Below are 17,155 nucleotides of genomic sequence, written 5' to 3'. Positions count from 1 at the left end.
GATCTGAGGGCCAGGGCAGTGAGGGAGTATGCTATCCTTACATTACCCGACCTGGACAAGATTTAGGACAAAATGCATAGTTGTTCTTCTCCCTGCTTCCCTTAAAGTGTTTTTTTTTTTTTTTTTTAGGTTCAAAAGAAGTTACAGGGATATAGTTCACCCAAAAATTACAATTCTGTCATTATTTATTCACTCTCATATCCTTCCAAACCTGCATGCTCTTATTTCAGAAGTCAAAAAGAAACATTTGGAAGAATGTACATGCACCGCTTGTCCATTCAGTGGCAGTTTATAGTGACTAGAGCTGTCCAGCTTAAAAAAGCTTACACAAACATGAACCAATGCAAAAGAAACCTGGTGACAATTAAATTGAATCTGGTAAGAACTGTGAACTTCATTGAAAGGGAATAACATTAGTGAATTTAAGTCATATGGACTAGGCTTTATTCATGATTTTGTCCTTTTTGGAGCTTGATAGACGGTTCTGAACTGTTGTCATATGGAGTATAAAGATTTTGTCATTTTCTTTATTCTTTAGAGGGTTTTTTCCCCCCTCCTCAGCTTGTAAAAAATGTATGCTTCAACAGTAATTCCTTTAAAAATAGAAGTACAGGGGGGCAATTAGTATTTGCATTTGTATTTAAGAGCTTATATTTATCTCTTCTGTACAAATTGTTTGTTATTGTGGCTATAAAGTTGTTTAAATCATACTTTTAGCACTGGCAGTAATGCTCTAGGTGGTTATATATTATAGACTCAATTATGCGTGTGGATTTGTATGTACTTTCTGTTATCCTTGCACATGGCACGAAGGTTTAGGGTTTACAAGCATTAGCCATAACAGTAATTGAAAAATTGCATATTACTTTGATTAGACAAAGTTAAAAATCACACTATTTACATGTTAAAGATGTTTAAGTAGTGTGCTATACACAGTATTGTAGCATTTACCCCAGGGTAAATGCCATGCCCCATAAACCTACATTGTAAATGCATTGCTGTAAATGCAACTTTTACTTATTTTTATAAAATGAGAGACAAGCCAAAGTAATTCTGTGGTATTCGACTGTATGCCACAGATGCTGTCGACAGCTTGAACTGAACATGGAATATTCCTTTAGGACTTATTCCCATGTGCCCTATATATGGTTCAACTGCCAGTGTGGTTTGTGAATTACTGTACACTGCTGCACTGATAACCAAACCCACTTCTGAAGAACTTATTTTGGCCCAAAAAAAAAAAAAACTGACTCAGATTCGAAACTTCTGAAAAGAATGATGCAACAAGTGCTACCTAATCCCAGAGTCTGTCTGACACACACAAACTCCATACAAAAAGGAGCTACAGTACCTCAGTGACCTCAATGTATCATCAGTAGCCGCAGGTTTTAATTTTGTTTTGTCTACATGTTTTTTGCATAAAACCCATTGACTTCCACTATATGAATCACAAAGGGCCACGGTTTCAGCTAAAAATCGTCTTTACTGTTCTACTGAAGAAAAAAATAAAATCCAAGCACATCTTGGATGGCCTGAAGGTAAATCAACAGCAAATTTTCATTTTTGGGTTAACTGGCCTTTAAGTATCTACTTAAAGCGACTTAATCAAGAAATGTAACAACTGCAAAAGACTCAAGTAATTCCTCATAAAGTATCTACAAACTTGGGAGAAGGAACTGTAGGTCACAGAAGCAGAGCGGGGCAGGGCTGGGCTGTGTGTGGGCACGGGAGGGTCGACCCAGTTCAGCTGCCCTATTGCATCAGGCCGGAAAAATGCTCCACTCAGCCACCAGGGCGCTAATTACAGACGACCATTGCTGAGCTCGACAGGAAGGACGTCAAAGACGGAACATAGGGATGGAGGGAAGCGCGAGAGAGAGAGAGAGAGAGAGAGAGAGAGAGAGAGAGAGAGAGAGAGAGAGAGAGAGAGAGAGAGCTAAGCAACTGAGCGAGGAAGCAGCTAACAATGCAATAAAAATAGAAGGGTGGGAGTTGAGACACAGACAGGGTGTAAACATTTGAGGCATTATATTTACCTGCTCGTGTGCAATATACGTAACCAGACAACAATAGGTTTCAGAGATAATGAGTTTGGAACCTTCCTCGTCACACAACCAATCACGAGCTGCATAAGGGACACAATAACATTAGCCTATACATACAACAGCAAGGTTTTGTTGCTTAAAATTGAGGTATATGAGCTGCTTTAACCTTCAGGACTAAAAGGGCAAGGCAGAAGCATGTGACTTATAGATTTAGATTTTTGGAAAGCCTGCCTCCTTGTGGTGTGTTGAATAGGCTCCTGCCATGCAGTTAAAACACTTAATGTTCAATTTGTTAACAGTATTAGCATTTACACTACAATTCAAAGTTTTGGGGTCAGTAATTTTTTTTTCTTCTAATCAGCAAGGATGCATTTAATTAAATTGACGAAAAGTGACAGTAAAAATGTATTGCTGCAAAAGATATTTTAAATAAATGCTGTTCTTTGGACTTTTTATTCATCAAAGAATCCTGATTCACAAATATTAAGCAGCACAGCTGTTTTCAACATTGAGAAGAAATGTTTCTTGAGCACCAAATCAGCATATTAGAATGATTTCTGAAGGATCATGTGACACTGAAGACTTAGGTAATGATGCTGCAACTTCAGCTTTGTCATCACAGGAATGAATTACATTTTAAAAGTTATTTTAAATTGTAGTTATTTCATATTATATATATTTTTATCAAATAAATGCTGCCTTGGTAAACAATAAGAGACTTCCTTCAAAAACACCTGAAAGGCCCCAGACTTTGGAAGAGTATAAATAGCATACTTTTAGGTCAACGACGTTAACTTCTAAATATGCTAATACATTTTTATATTTACATTTGTGTAAATTAACATTAAATGTATGAACAAATTAACAATAATATATATATAAATTATTATACCATGGTCTGGGTGAATACTCGATTCTGATTGGCTGCAGGGTGTCCATTAAAAAGTGATAGAGGACACCTAATAAAGGAGTTCTGGTGAAACTGACTGTTTACCGTTCGAAATTAATAAATAAATGCGCTGGCTACATCAGCTGTGAGTAACCATAGCAACAGGCAGTCAAAGTATCTAATACGGACTATAAATATCTCCGGTTGCTAAATAAACCGTCAGGCGTAACTAGGGAAACCAAGTTATTGTTTGTAAAAACTTTATATTTCGATTGTAAAACTAATTAAAATATAAACTAATGTTTTAAAAATGTGTTATTTGGCAAGTGACCATGGTATAAGTGGGTTAATGCCCTTCGAGGTGCAGGTATTACTGGACTTCGGCGGAGGCAACCGTCCGACGCGCACGCCTCAATGGAGACCTCGTCGGGCATTAACCGTTACACAACCTACATTAAATAAAGTTCATCGTTAGTTCACACATAATGTATTCATGCTTGAACGGCTTGAACATTGCAAAAAGTTAACAAATTGTAATACGTCAAATATGTGGTTTTAACAGTTCATGCCCTAACAACACACCTGATACTGCTGATTGCAGCAATTCACATTCAAAATAAAACCAACAGAAAAAATATATAACAGTCATAAAACACCAGAAGACCATTTGCTGAGTGCAGATCTAACATTCTGAAGGATTCAAGCAGGCCAGCAACACCATGTTCACAATAGAAGCATCAAAGCTTTGTGTCCCCTTTTTCACCAACAAACCAATCAGCTGTGAGCTCGAGTCTGGACATCAGCAACAGTGAAATGGTGAATGGGGATCCCCGTTCCATACTTCAGTTTTGACTAAAATACATTGCTATGTCCAGAGATTAGAAGAATCACTGACTTTCTCTGATGTAACCAAGCCTAGGGAATGAAATTCATAGAAATCCTTTTATAAAATCTGCACTTTTCTTTCTGACAAACCGGAAAATCAAGTAGCTGAATAAACTCGAAAATAGAAGTGGGACATGGGTCAGCTGCATTGGGTGCGTGCCATGTGTACAGCTCAGCTGATTATATTCAGAGGGATCTAGACACACAACAGCAAATCTGCAGATAAACGGTCCAAGTTGACCCCCAACAAGAACTGACAAAGAACTTTTTTTCCCAGTCCTTAGATGTAACCTTTTTATTATTTGTACATTCAGCACTTACAGGAGTAAACAAAAAATTGAAAGAAAACAAAATTAAGCTTTTATGCTAAAACGATAAAAAAATTAAAAACCAAATGTGAAAAGGTTAAATATGCATCCCATTATCCATGGCAACCTGGTAAAAACAAAGGGGTCATAAAAGGCAGACAATAGAAGGGAAAAAGGATACAAGGAATGTCAGGAAAACAGAAGAGGAAAACGTAAGTGACACTACAGGCTTTCAGAGCATCTCTTTCTGAATGCAGCTTCACTCTTTCAGATCTGTGTTGACAATACACTGAAGGAGAAAGAGGACGTCACCAAACCTGGTGAATGTCTTGCAGTCCGACCCACTTATACCAGAAGTCCATTAACACTGAGGAGGGGAAATGAACACCAGGAGTCTTTAAGCCCAGTCAAGAGACATTGAGACGAGTCTATATGGAGACACAGCACCACGTGGTCCCAATGTGTGTGTGTGCACCCGTGTGTCTTTACGCAGAGTGTGTGTGCATGTGTGTGTTTGTATGAAGTCTGAGTTGGTCCTCAGTAAGGTAGGCATAGAGCTGTTACAGCACATACAAGAACAGGGGTTACAAACTGAACGGTTCCAGACTTCTCTTAGCGTCGTCGATCTCTGGGCAGAGGGCCGCTGCGGCTTCGGGACCTCCTGCTCCCGCTTGCACTGTTTCCGCCAGGCCTGCGATATCCCTCCTTCCGTTTGTCCCCCTCTCGCTCCCTCTCTCGACCTCGGTCTCGGTCGCGGTCTCTCTCACCGTCTCCTCCGGTGGCCCCGCTGGTCTTCATCCTCTCCCGGTGCTCCTCCTCACGTTTCTTATCCTCCTCTTCCATCTCCTTCCACCTCTTCTCTCTTTCCCTCATGCGCTCGGCACGAGCCGCTACCCTCTGTGCTGCCTGCAATACAAAGTGCGGTGGGAAATGAGTACCACTGTATTTTCAAATCAGTTTTTTCCCTTACCGTTACCACTTTATAAGTAACTAAAATGTGCAAAGAAATGTACCTGCTCCTCAGTGAGGGGGAGCCAGTATATGCATGGAGCGGCTTTGGTTTTGCGGAAGAGGTCATCCAGCAGTTTAGCGGGTGGCTCCTCGGGTCCTTTTTCTAAAAAGAAAAAAAGAATAAATATAAACGTATATATTATAGAAATATTTTATATTTAAGATATTTAAGTTTACAAATAATAATAGTAATCGATTCAAAGAAGTATCATTTATATAATACATATTTACAAATTGAAATTAACAAATAATAAAACATACTTAAATAAAAATAATAATACATTTAAATATCAAATAATAATAAGTTACTATCCTGCAAAAAAAGATTACATTTTCCTCACCCTTCTTATCGGTTTTCCTCTCTTTGCTCTTCCCTCTTTCCTTGCGCCTCCTCTCACGATCTCGTGAACGTGATCTTCTGGCGCCAGCTTCCTCTCCAGGTTTGCTGAAGTCCCTCACCTTATCTCGGTCCCATTCCCTTTCTGCACGTGATTTCTCCCTCCTTTCCATTTCCCTCTCTCGTTCTGCCCACTGGTCACGCTCCGGTAGGAGAGGCAAGGGTACCGGACGGCCAGGTCCAGCGGCTGCCGCCCCACGGGGCTCCTCTGGTGGCTTTTCTCCTGCTGGACCCAAACCCCTGTGGAAGTCCACCTGATAAGATGTACCAGGAATGAAAAGGAATTCGTTTTCATAGAAAAAAAAAAAAAAAAGATTAAATTCAGCAGATAAAAAAAAAAAAAAAAAAAAAACACCTTACCTCCTCTTGCATGCAGAAGTCAACACTGAGGAACTTAGGGTTACTCTGGGGCCATTTAACCCCGTGTAATGCTGTACGAGTGGCCATCGCCTCTTCTGCATTTGAGTACTGAGTGAAAGCAAAGATGGTGAAAGGTATGAAAAAAAAAAAGAAAAAATAAAGAGGGATGCAGAGAAGAGACTTACTGTGACGTAACAGTGAGATTTTATCTTGTCAATCCAGAAACCTTCCTCCACTAAAGTCCCTGTGCGGTTCAACAGCTCCTTCAGCTGCCCCAGGGTAAACGGCCTCACCTTAGAAACATCACAATGCAAGTATTAGGTCACTAAACCTGGGACAATGACACAGGCACAGCTAAAACTGTATGCATGTAGCATCTTTAGCTTATTAAAACATTTCCATAATCATCAATGTGTGTGTGTGTGTAGACATACCAGGTTGCAGACATGGACTATGTTAGACAGCTTGCCACGAGGAGGAGAGGGTTGTTTGGCTGTGCGGACAGGGTCATCAATGGTGATACTCACTCCCGACTTCTGCTGACTAATCGAACGCCGAATCAGCGTGTCACTGGGAGCGACTAAGCAGGGGAAAAAAACAGGAGAAAAGGGTGAGAACCCCATATCAGATTTTCCTATCCAAAACTTAAATTTCACAATGCTGCACTTAAAAGTTGTAAGAGTGCTCCGATCAGGACATTTGGGGTCGATCAATGAAAGCAGGATCATCTGATACCGATCACCAAAATAAATCCTACTACTACATAAATAGAAGGCCTCAAATAGACCCATGGCAGTTATTTAGCTATTCTTAATGTCTGTTAAGTATTAAAATTAGATAAGAAATTTAAGAAAGATAAGATTAGAAAGTATCATGAATTGACAACTTTTTATTTATTGGCAAGCAACATGTTCCATTACCTCTCTTAGAGGTGATTAGGAACAGCTTAAGAGTTTTTTTTCAACAGAAAGTAGGCTAATCAAATGTATAACTGTAGTTTAATTAACTCTTTATTATTGAGCATGTCCTGCAGTTTAGCAACAGTAGACTATATTTTACAACAATCACTGATTTAGCTGATTTGGATGTTAAGGTTGGGCTTTTAGGGAGGAACGAAAGTGCAACACTATGAGGAAAAAAATAAATTAAAAAAATTCACACAGCACTAGTTTCTTGCTGTCATTGCAATGTCTCTGCAACGACGTTGCAAATTTAATGTCTTTCACACATCAGGCAGAACTGCCAGATGAGACCGGTGAATGTAGTGAAGCCATTTTACTTCAATTTCAACTTAATTATATAGCAAAAACAACTTTATTGTCAAAAGTGCTTAATTGTTTTAGAAGAGTGTATAAAAATAAATAATAAAAGTTAAGGAGCAATATGATAAAAAATACCAATAACAATTAACATGCCTAAACACAAATAGACAACATTATCGTTCCTACACACACACAGACAATTACTCAAGATCCCCCTCCTAAAAAAGCTTGGTTACTTTTTTAATATATAAAAAAAGAGATACGGAAAAATTGTCTTGTGAGTTTTGCGTCATCTGAACAGCTGTTATAAAAACCACTGATCAAGTTATATAAAACTATTATCGACCAATAATAATCGGAGCCTGAACAATCGGAGCACCCTTATAAATTTGAATTTGTTCCTTCTGTAATTCTCACCTGTCTTCGTATCTACATCTCGCCAAGGGGACAACGGCTCTGTCTCCATGGAAACCTGATTGGAGCCTTCCATTTTTTCCTCCTGGCTAAGTCTATCCCGCCCTTCACTTCTTTCTTCCTCATCCTCATGTTCACTCCTTTTGGATTCTTTCTGTCCATTCTCTTGTGTGTCAGAGGGCACAACCTGTTGTGTTTACCAAAACGTTATTCCAACACATGTAAGCAATCAAACACACTTTTACTTACAACAGAAGAACAACACGCACCTGTGTTACAGTTCGTCTAATTTTCAGGTCTTGGTCACCCCTCTCTCCTCCTTCCTCTTCCCCAGAGAGATGAATCTCCTCCGGATGCAGGTCTAACACAGCCTCCTGACCCAAGCTAGGCTTGATGTCTGGTATTAAAGACTGTAAAGAGTAAGGATTACATTATGGCACTGTTCACTGTTCATCAGAGAAGCAAGACAGGAATATACTTTTGGGAGATTTTTTCAGCATTTAATCATCTTTCAAACGCATTTTTATTTTATATTTCTCTGACCTTCAAAGAGTCTGTGGTGATACTGATGGAGGGTTTCTTGGCAGTGACAGCTGTACTGGAGCCCCATCTTCTCTTCCTGCCAGCACTAGCACTGCTTGCGGTCTCTGCTTCCCCTTCCGAAGTCACCACCCCAGGAGACGGTTTGCTGCCTGAAGATAGCAAACATATGGCCGTCTTTTTTGATTTCAATTTTATAAACATTGTGTGTTATTAAAACTCTGTCAAATCATACACTACTGTTCAAGAGTTTTGGGTTAGTGCATTTTTTTTTTTAATAAGACATTAATACTTGTATTAAGCAGGGATGCATTAAATTGCTCAAAATCAAGACGACATTTATAACTTTTTTAATACTTTCTACTAGCAAATAAATGCTGTTCTTTTAAACACTCTATTCAAAGAATCCTTAAATCATCATGGTTTCAACAAAAACATTAAAGGGATAGTTCACCCAAAAATGAAAATTTGCTGTTTTAGTGGACAGGAAATGCAACAGGAAGCTTGCGCTCAGGACCGTTTGCCAAGGCTGTGGGTTACAGGTAATAATGTTGTAAATAATAGTCAGTCTCTTGCACAGACGGATCATTTCGCCTTCATAAGACCTCAATGTATCGTCAGCCACAGGTGTTAATTTTGTTTTGCATGTATATGTTTTTTTGACACCTTAAAAGTAACTGTAGCCATTGACTTGCATTTTATGAATCACCAAGGACCAGTGCCCGGTTGCATAAAGCACCTTAAGTTTTTCCCTTAAGTGTGATACTTAAGGGGTGATTTCCCCTTACCTAAGAGAATAATTTAAGGGTGTTGCATATAATCTCTTAAACGGTTCTCTTAGGTAAGGGAAACATTTAAGTGTTTCACGACAGCGATCCAGGATTCACGTTATAAAAGTCTGTTGTTGCCATAGATACGCAAAACACTAACACGCCGCGTCGCGTCTAGGACAACTGTATCACACACCGGACGCGCACTTTCTCAGTTTATGGCCAGCAATATTGTTATGTTTAAGGACATTATGGAATTAAGATAATGTCTGTACGTTATGTTATGTTATGACTGTACTGTACAATTAAATATAATCGTTGCTATAAGTCTGCAGTCTGAACACTTTACCTCAGAGCGTCCGTTAACTGAATAAATTGAGAATATCACCTGAAAATCCTATACACACTAATTGTAGCCTACATTTATTGAATGGTAGCCGATTTATGCACATGTAAAACATATCCCACTACTGAAAACTCCCAGTTGCAAAAAAACGCAGTGCTATAAGCAGTTGTAACACCATAGGTAAAGAGTGGTTGCGATGTGTGACATGGTCAAGGTTACTCTCTAGTTTGTTAGCGATGTATTGCGCAAATATTGCGCGTCGATCAAATCGGTATTCTTGCAACAATTTTTCATCGCTAAAATGGTCCAAAGGGTTCTCCCTATCCCTAAAAATTCTTCTTGGCACATAATGATCTTCAGCTGGTTCCATAAATTCAGCTATGCCGTCTTATTTTTGTCCGCGTTACTCTTAAGGTTACGATTTCCAAACCTGAAGTTATACTTAGGGAAATGACCGTTAAGGGGTTTTATGCAACACTTAACGCTTTTTTTTGAGACACCTACATCGTGGATGGCCTGAGGGTGAGTAAATTAACAGGGTAGGTCATTTTTATTTTTGGGTAAACTATCCTTTTAAGCAGAACAACTGTTTTCAACATTTATAATAAGAAACATTTTTGAGCACCAAATCAGCATATTAGAATGATGAAGACTAAAGTAAAGGCTGCTCAAATTTCAGCTTTACCATCGCATGAATAAGTTATAGAAAAATTGAAAAGATTTTAAATTGCAAAAAATTGTACTGTATTTTTGATTAAACAAATGCGGCCCTACTGAGAATTTTTCTTAAGTCTTACCAACCAAAAACTTTTCAACAGTGAATACAGTGAAAGATCTCTCCAAATTAATCACTTAAGGGGAAACCTGTGGAAATACTTACTGCCGAGAGAGATCTTTCGGGCCGAGAAGGTCTTTAGCGTGGTGCTCTGAAAGAGAATAAACACATCCAAGCCAGGGGAAAAGGTGAGATAGATAGAATAAATAGGGAAAAAACACAAGGTTCACAGAGGGGGTAAAATGTGCGTATGCATGAGGGAGATAAGACTGAATGACAAATAGAGACCAAAATAGAATGAGCCATCAACAAGTAATTGATTAAAGAAATAAAAAGAAATCTATTAGGAAAGACCGCCTCTTCAGTCACAGTGTACACGCACACATTGTGTACATGTTCTTAATGTGGTTAGTGGTCTTCTGACTATTTCAAAGGTCTATTTCTGCTCTGAAGATGCGGTCTTGTCCTCTCTTACACCAAAATACTTTCTTAAAGGCCATGCTGCAGTTATCTATCACCCCTTGGGTTGAAATATCCTTTAAGGTAGTTACTGTAGTGGGGAATTAAAATAAAGCATTGCTTTAAATTAGCTCTGAAGTGGCCTTACATATAAACATCTACTCTTTATCCTGTAGTCAATAGCTCCATTTTAGGGTTACCAGGGAGTCTGGGCAAATATTTGCATTGTCTAGGCAAAACGTTTAAAGTAGAAAATGGAGAATGACTACTTATTTCCCGGTACCATTGACATGTTCTTCACTGGGTAGGGAATGGCCCAATCGCACGTCTGTATGTACTGTATCTAGGAAACAACAGTCCAATGAAAGAAGGCTGGGAAGTTTGGGCAGAGATCTGAGAGCTGGATGGCAGAAGAGCTCACGTAGTACAACGTGGGTAGAGTTTGCGAGGCTCTGAGTGTCTTTCGTATTGTCCATCGTATTGGCATGAAACTGGAACATGAGTGGAGTCTTTCAAACAAAGTGCTGCAAAATGTTTTTAGATTGCCGAGTCTGAGGCACTTCAATCTCTCATCCGATATATTTGTGAAGCTCCACAATTGCACATGGTTTTTGTCTGTTCAGGCTGAATGAAGGGGTTTCAGTCAAGCAGCCACAAAACAGCAAAACGGAGTCCATTTTCAAACTAACAGTTAAGTTTGATTGTGATAGTCCACAGGAAAATGAGAAAGCTGTAAAATCCAGCACATCCAGCCATCCAGGCAGCAGTGCAATGTTAAGGGTCCAACGTTTCCTTGGGAATAAAGAAAACATGTTTTCTTTGCAGGATAAATGGAAAAACTAGTCCCATGATATAGCGAGCAGCTGGAACAATCACTGGAAAACGTCTCCATTTAAAGCAAAAAAAGTCACATCACACAGTCCTGAAAGAAGTCCATGTATCTGCTTACGGTTTCTTACAACTTCTTTTCCACACTTGCCGCCATCTAGAGCCAAACTGACACAGGCTCATGAGACACTCAGCGATTCGTCAAACCCACATTACGCAGCCTTTCATTATCAGTCCAATCAACAGATGCTTCCAGCCAACGCCATTCTGGAAATGTGGCCATTTTTGCCAGGTGTGTTGCACTTCAGAGCAGACTCAAGGCTTATCAGGTAAAGCCATGGCACTTGGAGACAGTGGAACAGGTGCTGTAGTAGAAGTAGTAGTAGTAGTAGTTGTATGCAGGTACCAATAAGGGCAATGGAAGAGTCATGAGCACCTTTACAACAAAGCAATCAAGGGGGTTTTAAACATCAGCCAAAGTGACAGAGTGCCCCCTGCTGTTTCTGTCTATGACAGCTTCAGCAAAGGTTCACAAAACATCATCTGTGACCACAAAGAGGGCAAACAAAACATAGAGCTGCTAAATTAGCATGTGACCAGATTTTAACTACATACAGGTGCTTAGTAATGCCTCCATATACCTGTAATAATAATTAATTTGAATTGAATTAGGGGGGTGACAGCCCTTTATAAAATGTTGTTTGCCTCTTTATGTGGAGGATATCTGGCGAATGGTAGAGATGGGTCAGCCTAGCACTCTGCACTCTTACCTCCTCACTGCTCTCTGGAACCTTCTCAGGCTCCGCCATGACAGCCTCCTTCACCTCACTTCTAAGAAAGACAGGTGCAAAGAGAACAGGGGAAAATGTGGTATGTAAATATTATAAGACATAAAAATTTGCAAAAGCCACAGTAAAAAGCCCCCACAGTAAAGGTGTTTTGGGAATTTAAAGGAATGAAAAGTCATTTACTCACCCCCAACACAATGTTAGACAGTCTCAGTCACCATTCACTTTCATTGTATGTAAAATATGCAATGAAAAGTGCATGGTGACTGCAGTAATTATTCTGCCTAACATCTCATCTTTTGCTCCATTTAAGAAAAAAAGTCATGCAGGTTGAAACAGGAGAGTAAATAAATTATGACATCATTTCGATTTTTGAGTGAACTGTCCCTTTAAGTGACACTTTTAAAAGAACACGTCCCTAATCTCCTCAGTCAGATTCACTGTCACTGGAAGAGATAATTTTAGATATCTAAAAAGAAACTGTATCCTGAAACACAAATATTGTTGTAATCCCTACATTATCCACTACCGCCAAAACAGAGTCTGATCAATCACCTCTACAAACACTCGCAACAATTACAGGCCTGCTTTAACAACAAACAAGAGCTCCAGAAAGAACGATCATGAATTATGGGTTGTATCTATAACCTTGCTAATCCAGTTTCTCATTGACCTTTTAAATTAAAGCTCCAGGCTACATATCAGAGCTCATCCCGCAGAGTGGAGTGACACGCGTGGCGAGGCGTCACTGTTTTACTCTCATTCCCTTGTAGATCGTTCGAACGGCCGACAAAACTATCAAAAATACTAGTCGATTCAAATAAAGTGCGCCCTGATACTAACATATCGCTAGCACATAAAGATGCATAAGACAAACAACGCTCCGCCGCATTGTGGGACGCGAGTACATGAGCGTAGCGCTGAGCATCTTCTCTTTCCTCCCCGATGAGCAGCACAATGCACAGTGAGATCACGCACCTATCAGCGCCTCCCTAATGGCTACAAACGGACGGGACTTCGCGAATTCATTGAAAAACGCTCGTCCAAAGCTAACGGGCCACCTTGAGCCCCGTGTTATTGGTCAAACGCGCAGTAAAGCCATGTTTGGGTGAGAGAAAGGGAGGTGCGCGAGACTCACTGCAGCAGGACCCCATTATCACCGGCTGAGAGGCAGCCGCACTGATTGCCTGTCAGTAATCCACACACATACTTCAATAACGCGCTCTCAAAATAAGCTAGTAAAGCTACGTGCCGATTTGGGGAGGAACAAACAAACTAGCGACGCTACTAACTTAACTACATTAGTAGCGCAATAGCAACTGTTCAAAACAGAGCAAAACTGTGGTGTTGTATTGTATCGCCTTGAAAAGTCCAAATCGTTTGAGGTGAATCGGTTTGTTCGAACATGTATAACAAGCTGTTCAAAAATGACTCGCTGGTTTATTTAATTCAATTAAATCTTCAGTTTCGTAGCAAAATACAAAATATTTAACTTAGCTAGATAAGTTAAGTGTTTTCTAGTTTTATACGTTGTATTTGGTTTCTTTATTAGGCCATAAAAAACTTGAAATCCTATGGTCTAAGTAGAGCTGCAAGAATAATCATTAAAAGATAGTGATCTAGATTCAAAAACTGAAGCAATCTTATTCCGATTCACCTTTGTCTATTAAAGCTTTGACGAGTCTGATGACAGCGAACATTCAGATCTGTGTTGGCGCTGCAGCTGATCCAGAGAGAGCAGTTGTCATGGAAAGGTATGAAACAGCTTCACAGTTTTCAACCACATGGTATCATCATTTCGGTGTTACCATAATTCAAATTATCACAGAAGTACTGGGATAAACATTTATAGTTAGGATATAAACACTGATGTCTAAGGTAGATATCAAATTATAATACATCACCTTATGAAAATAACTTCAAATAAAGATTGTATCAATTACATTGTTACACCAGTAGGTGGCAACAAGTGACTGTTAAAAAATGATTTTCATTAAATCGTTCATTCAAGAGATTCATTCTAAAACAGATTAATCCAGTCATGAAACAACAAGTGACATTTTTTATGAGTGACTCATCAAATAATTCATTTAAACTTTTTAAAAATATTTTTAAATAAACTGCATCAATTAACATTTTGTCAGAACCTAGAGATAATTGTGATCTCTATTTTAAACAAAATCATGCAGCTCTATTGTGAAGTGTGGAAAACAGCAATGTGCAAATCCGTGCAAACTAAGACCATTATAAATAAGCTATCTGTAGCATAGACAGCATAAACACTGTGGTTCTTTGATGATTCAACATTGTTCTGTTCGTTTTGTCTTCTTATTGCATATTTCTACAGTACAGGTACAATTCATTATTTCCACGTTTTTTTAATGCATTTCCTGGGTTAAAAAAATAGTGAAGTTTCACCAACTTCACACAGTAAACAAAGAGCTTACAACTGTAAAAGCACATGCTTTCATCTTAAACCACCTCATATACCCCTTTTCCACCAAGGCAGTGCTGGTGCCGGTTCGGAGCCGGTGCCTACTCACAAACCAGTTCTTTGTGTTTCGACAGCCAAAGAACCGGTTCTCGGCCAGGAAAATTGGTTTCAAAGCGGCACCAACTCTTTGCTGGATTAGAACCATTCTTTTACCACGTCATGCTTACGTCGGGGGCTGGGGGCGGGGTTATTGTGACCAACAACTCGACGGGAAAGGTTGAGACCGCCATTGCTAAAAACACAGTGCTAGCTAGTAGAAAGAATGATTGAAGAAAGATGGATTCTAAACATCTTCTTCTGACCCCAATATAGGATCGCAAAGCCAGGAGAAACATTTGCAGAAAGACGATGTAATTGTTATGCTTGAAGTTGGCGCAAGCGTTTCTGGGAAGACGTATGGCAACGTACACAGTGACGTAACGACATTGTTCGCTAGGCTCTCTAGTCAATGGAAAAACAAACAGGTTCTAAGAAGGTTCGCAAGTTGAACCAACTTTGAACCAGCACCAGTTCCGAACCAGTTCTTTTTTGGTGGAAAAGGGGTAATGATGAACATATTTTATCTCACCCTCCAACCAAACTGAAATTTGGATCTAGTCAAGTCACCTTCATTTTACAATAGAGATTGTTTCAAAGCAGCTTTACAGTGATAATAGGAAATTAATGCAACAAAGATTGTTTTGGCTGTACAGCAGCTATAGATGTCCATCCCTTTTTTTCCTGCTTAGTAATGTGTTCATTCAATCCCTCATTTCTGGTGCACAACAAGTAGGCTATAATCAAAGTAGAAAACAGACAGACCTGGTAGTGTCTTTGTTAGTGTCATCTTCCTCAATATCGTCCTTTCTCCTTGTTTCCCTCTTCTCATCTTGTTGTTCAAGGCAGGGTTTCTAAAGTGTATAGAAAAAGCACTGTATATAAAAATGTTTATGGCCAGTTTCTTAGAGTAGACTGAGACAAACAGATGTCAATCAAAGAAAGTGGTACAAGATAATAATTACTGCTACTAGGCTTAAGTCAGGGTTTAAGAACCAAGTTATATTACCAAAAGTTGGTTGCTTACTGACCTTGGTTTGGATGACATCCTCATTGCAAACATCTTTCTCCTCCTGCTCTGTGAAGACTCGTTTTTTGCGCTGGGATGTAGGAAGCTTTTCAGTCACAGTTTGACCAACTTTTTCTGTGGGTTGAGATGAAGAATCTTTCTGGGCCTGTTTAGACTGAGGAAGATGGAAAGTAAATGTTTAAGATATGCTTTTGTGGGAATATAAAAGAGAGTTGCATGTAGGCATAAATACAATGCAATTCAATCCAATATAAGTGCATTATAAACAATTAGTGAAAAAATTTCAAAATGAAAGTCTATTTATCGCACTTGAATTAAAAGTATGTTCTGGGTTACATCATATAACTTTAGCTCAATTATAACAGAATATTTCAACTATTTTCTTTGCAATTAGTATTAAAAGCCTAGAAATCTAGACGCACCCTAGCGGTAGCAAAATGTATTTTGCAGCCAGGGTAGTCTAGCAAGTCTCCATTGACTTTCGTGCTGGAAAAACCTAAATTGGGTCAGGCCAATCACATCGTGTATAGAGTACGCCGGGCGGGCTTAACATAATGACGACAGAGTTGCGACGGTTACCTGCTACTACAGAGTCGCGGCTTTGGCCGCAACTCTGGAGGACTTGGAGTTAAGTTTTTCTTTGAGAAAAGAGCAAAGAACGGCACTTAAGTCATTCTTAAAAAAGGAAGATGTGTTCGTAGTTTTGCCGGCCAGATTCAAAAGTTGAATCTATTAACTAACGTTAGCTCCGCTGTTGGGAAAACGCTCTGGGGTGCGTTTCCCGAAAGCATCGTTGGCCAACTATGGTCGCAAGTTCCGTCGTTACCAATAGAGTTCAATGGACATTGCGATGAACTTGCGACCATAGTTGGCCAACGATGCTTTCGGGAAACGCACCCCTGGTTGGTTGAAGCGCTGTCCTATTGCGTGCAGAGGGAATTTGAAAGACAGCCGTTCATCCCACCCCTCGGATTGAGCCGTGTCTATGGTGAGTTGCCAGACCTAACATCTTTTTTTTTTTTAGATTAACAGTTTTTTATTGATTCTCAGAAACTTTCCAGAATACAGCTCAATACATCTGTACAGAATCAACATTTTTACTTCGATAACCCCCAATCCCCTCCCCCCGACTTGGTCACAACTTAACTATACAATTAAGTACAATTAAGATAACTTCCGGCATACAATAGTAAGGAAAAAGAAAATAATAGCATACATACATACCATCACAATTACACATTCGAGTGTGAGCATGTTTCTTACACAATTATTACTGCCCCTTTTCCAAATACGTTAAGTATCTGGACCATTTCTTATAATATAGGTTTACTATATCAGTCTGTTTATAAGACATTTTTTTCAAATGCGGACACTCTACCTAGTTCTGTTATCCATTCCTGAAAAGAAGGGGTTTCCACCGACTTCCAACTCCTAAGAATTATTTGTCTGCCAATCATTATTCTGGTTTGTACCCAGTACATTATATGTCTGTCTCTTATTTCCTTATCTGTCCACCCA

At 39.4% G+C, this 17,155-nt stretch overlaps 1 protein-coding gene across 2 annotated transcripts in view; it reads right to left on the bottom strand.

The window, feature by feature from the left end:
- Positions 1-4,091: 4,091 nt before the first annotated feature.
- acin1a (apoptotic chromatin condensation inducer 1a) overlaps positions 4,092-17,155 on the bottom strand; it is a 27,422-nt gene continuing 14,358 nt past the window's right edge. Inside the window, exons 6-18 of one of the 2 annotated variants that reach the window (XM_081374493.1) lie at positions 15,639-15,791; positions 15,373-15,461; positions 12,060-12,120; positions 10,108-10,153; positions 8,115-8,263; positions 7,841-7,981; positions 7,575-7,758; positions 6,330-6,475; positions 6,081-6,188; positions 5,896-6,003; positions 5,480-5,789; positions 5,141-5,241; positions 4,092-5,033 (exon numbers count right to left, since the gene is read on the bottom strand). In XM_081374493.1, coding sequence (XP_081230619.1) covers positions 4,740-5,033; positions 5,141-5,241; positions 5,480-5,789; positions 5,896-6,003; positions 6,081-6,188; positions 6,330-6,475; positions 7,575-7,758; positions 7,841-7,981; positions 8,115-8,263; positions 10,108-10,153; positions 12,060-12,120; positions 15,373-15,461; positions 15,639-15,791 — 1,890 coding nt within the window. In that variant the 3' untranslated portion in view covers positions 4,092-4,739. The remainder of the gene's footprint in view (positions 5,034-5,140; positions 5,242-5,479; positions 5,790-5,895; positions 6,004-6,080; positions 6,189-6,329; positions 6,476-7,574; positions 7,759-7,840; positions 7,982-8,114; positions 8,264-10,107; positions 10,154-12,059; positions 12,121-15,372; positions 15,462-15,638; positions 15,792-17,155) is intronic. The other variant, XM_081374494.1, reaches the window with a different exon arrangement.

This window comes from Scardinius erythrophthalmus (genome assembly GCF_964197995.2).
Source record: "Scardinius erythrophthalmus genome assembly, chromosome: 9".
NCBI classification, from domain to species: domain Eukaryota; kingdom Metazoa; phylum Chordata; class Actinopteri; order Cypriniformes; family Leuciscidae; genus Scardinius; species Scardinius erythrophthalmus.
This window is presented reverse-complemented; position numbering and strand designations above follow the sequence as displayed.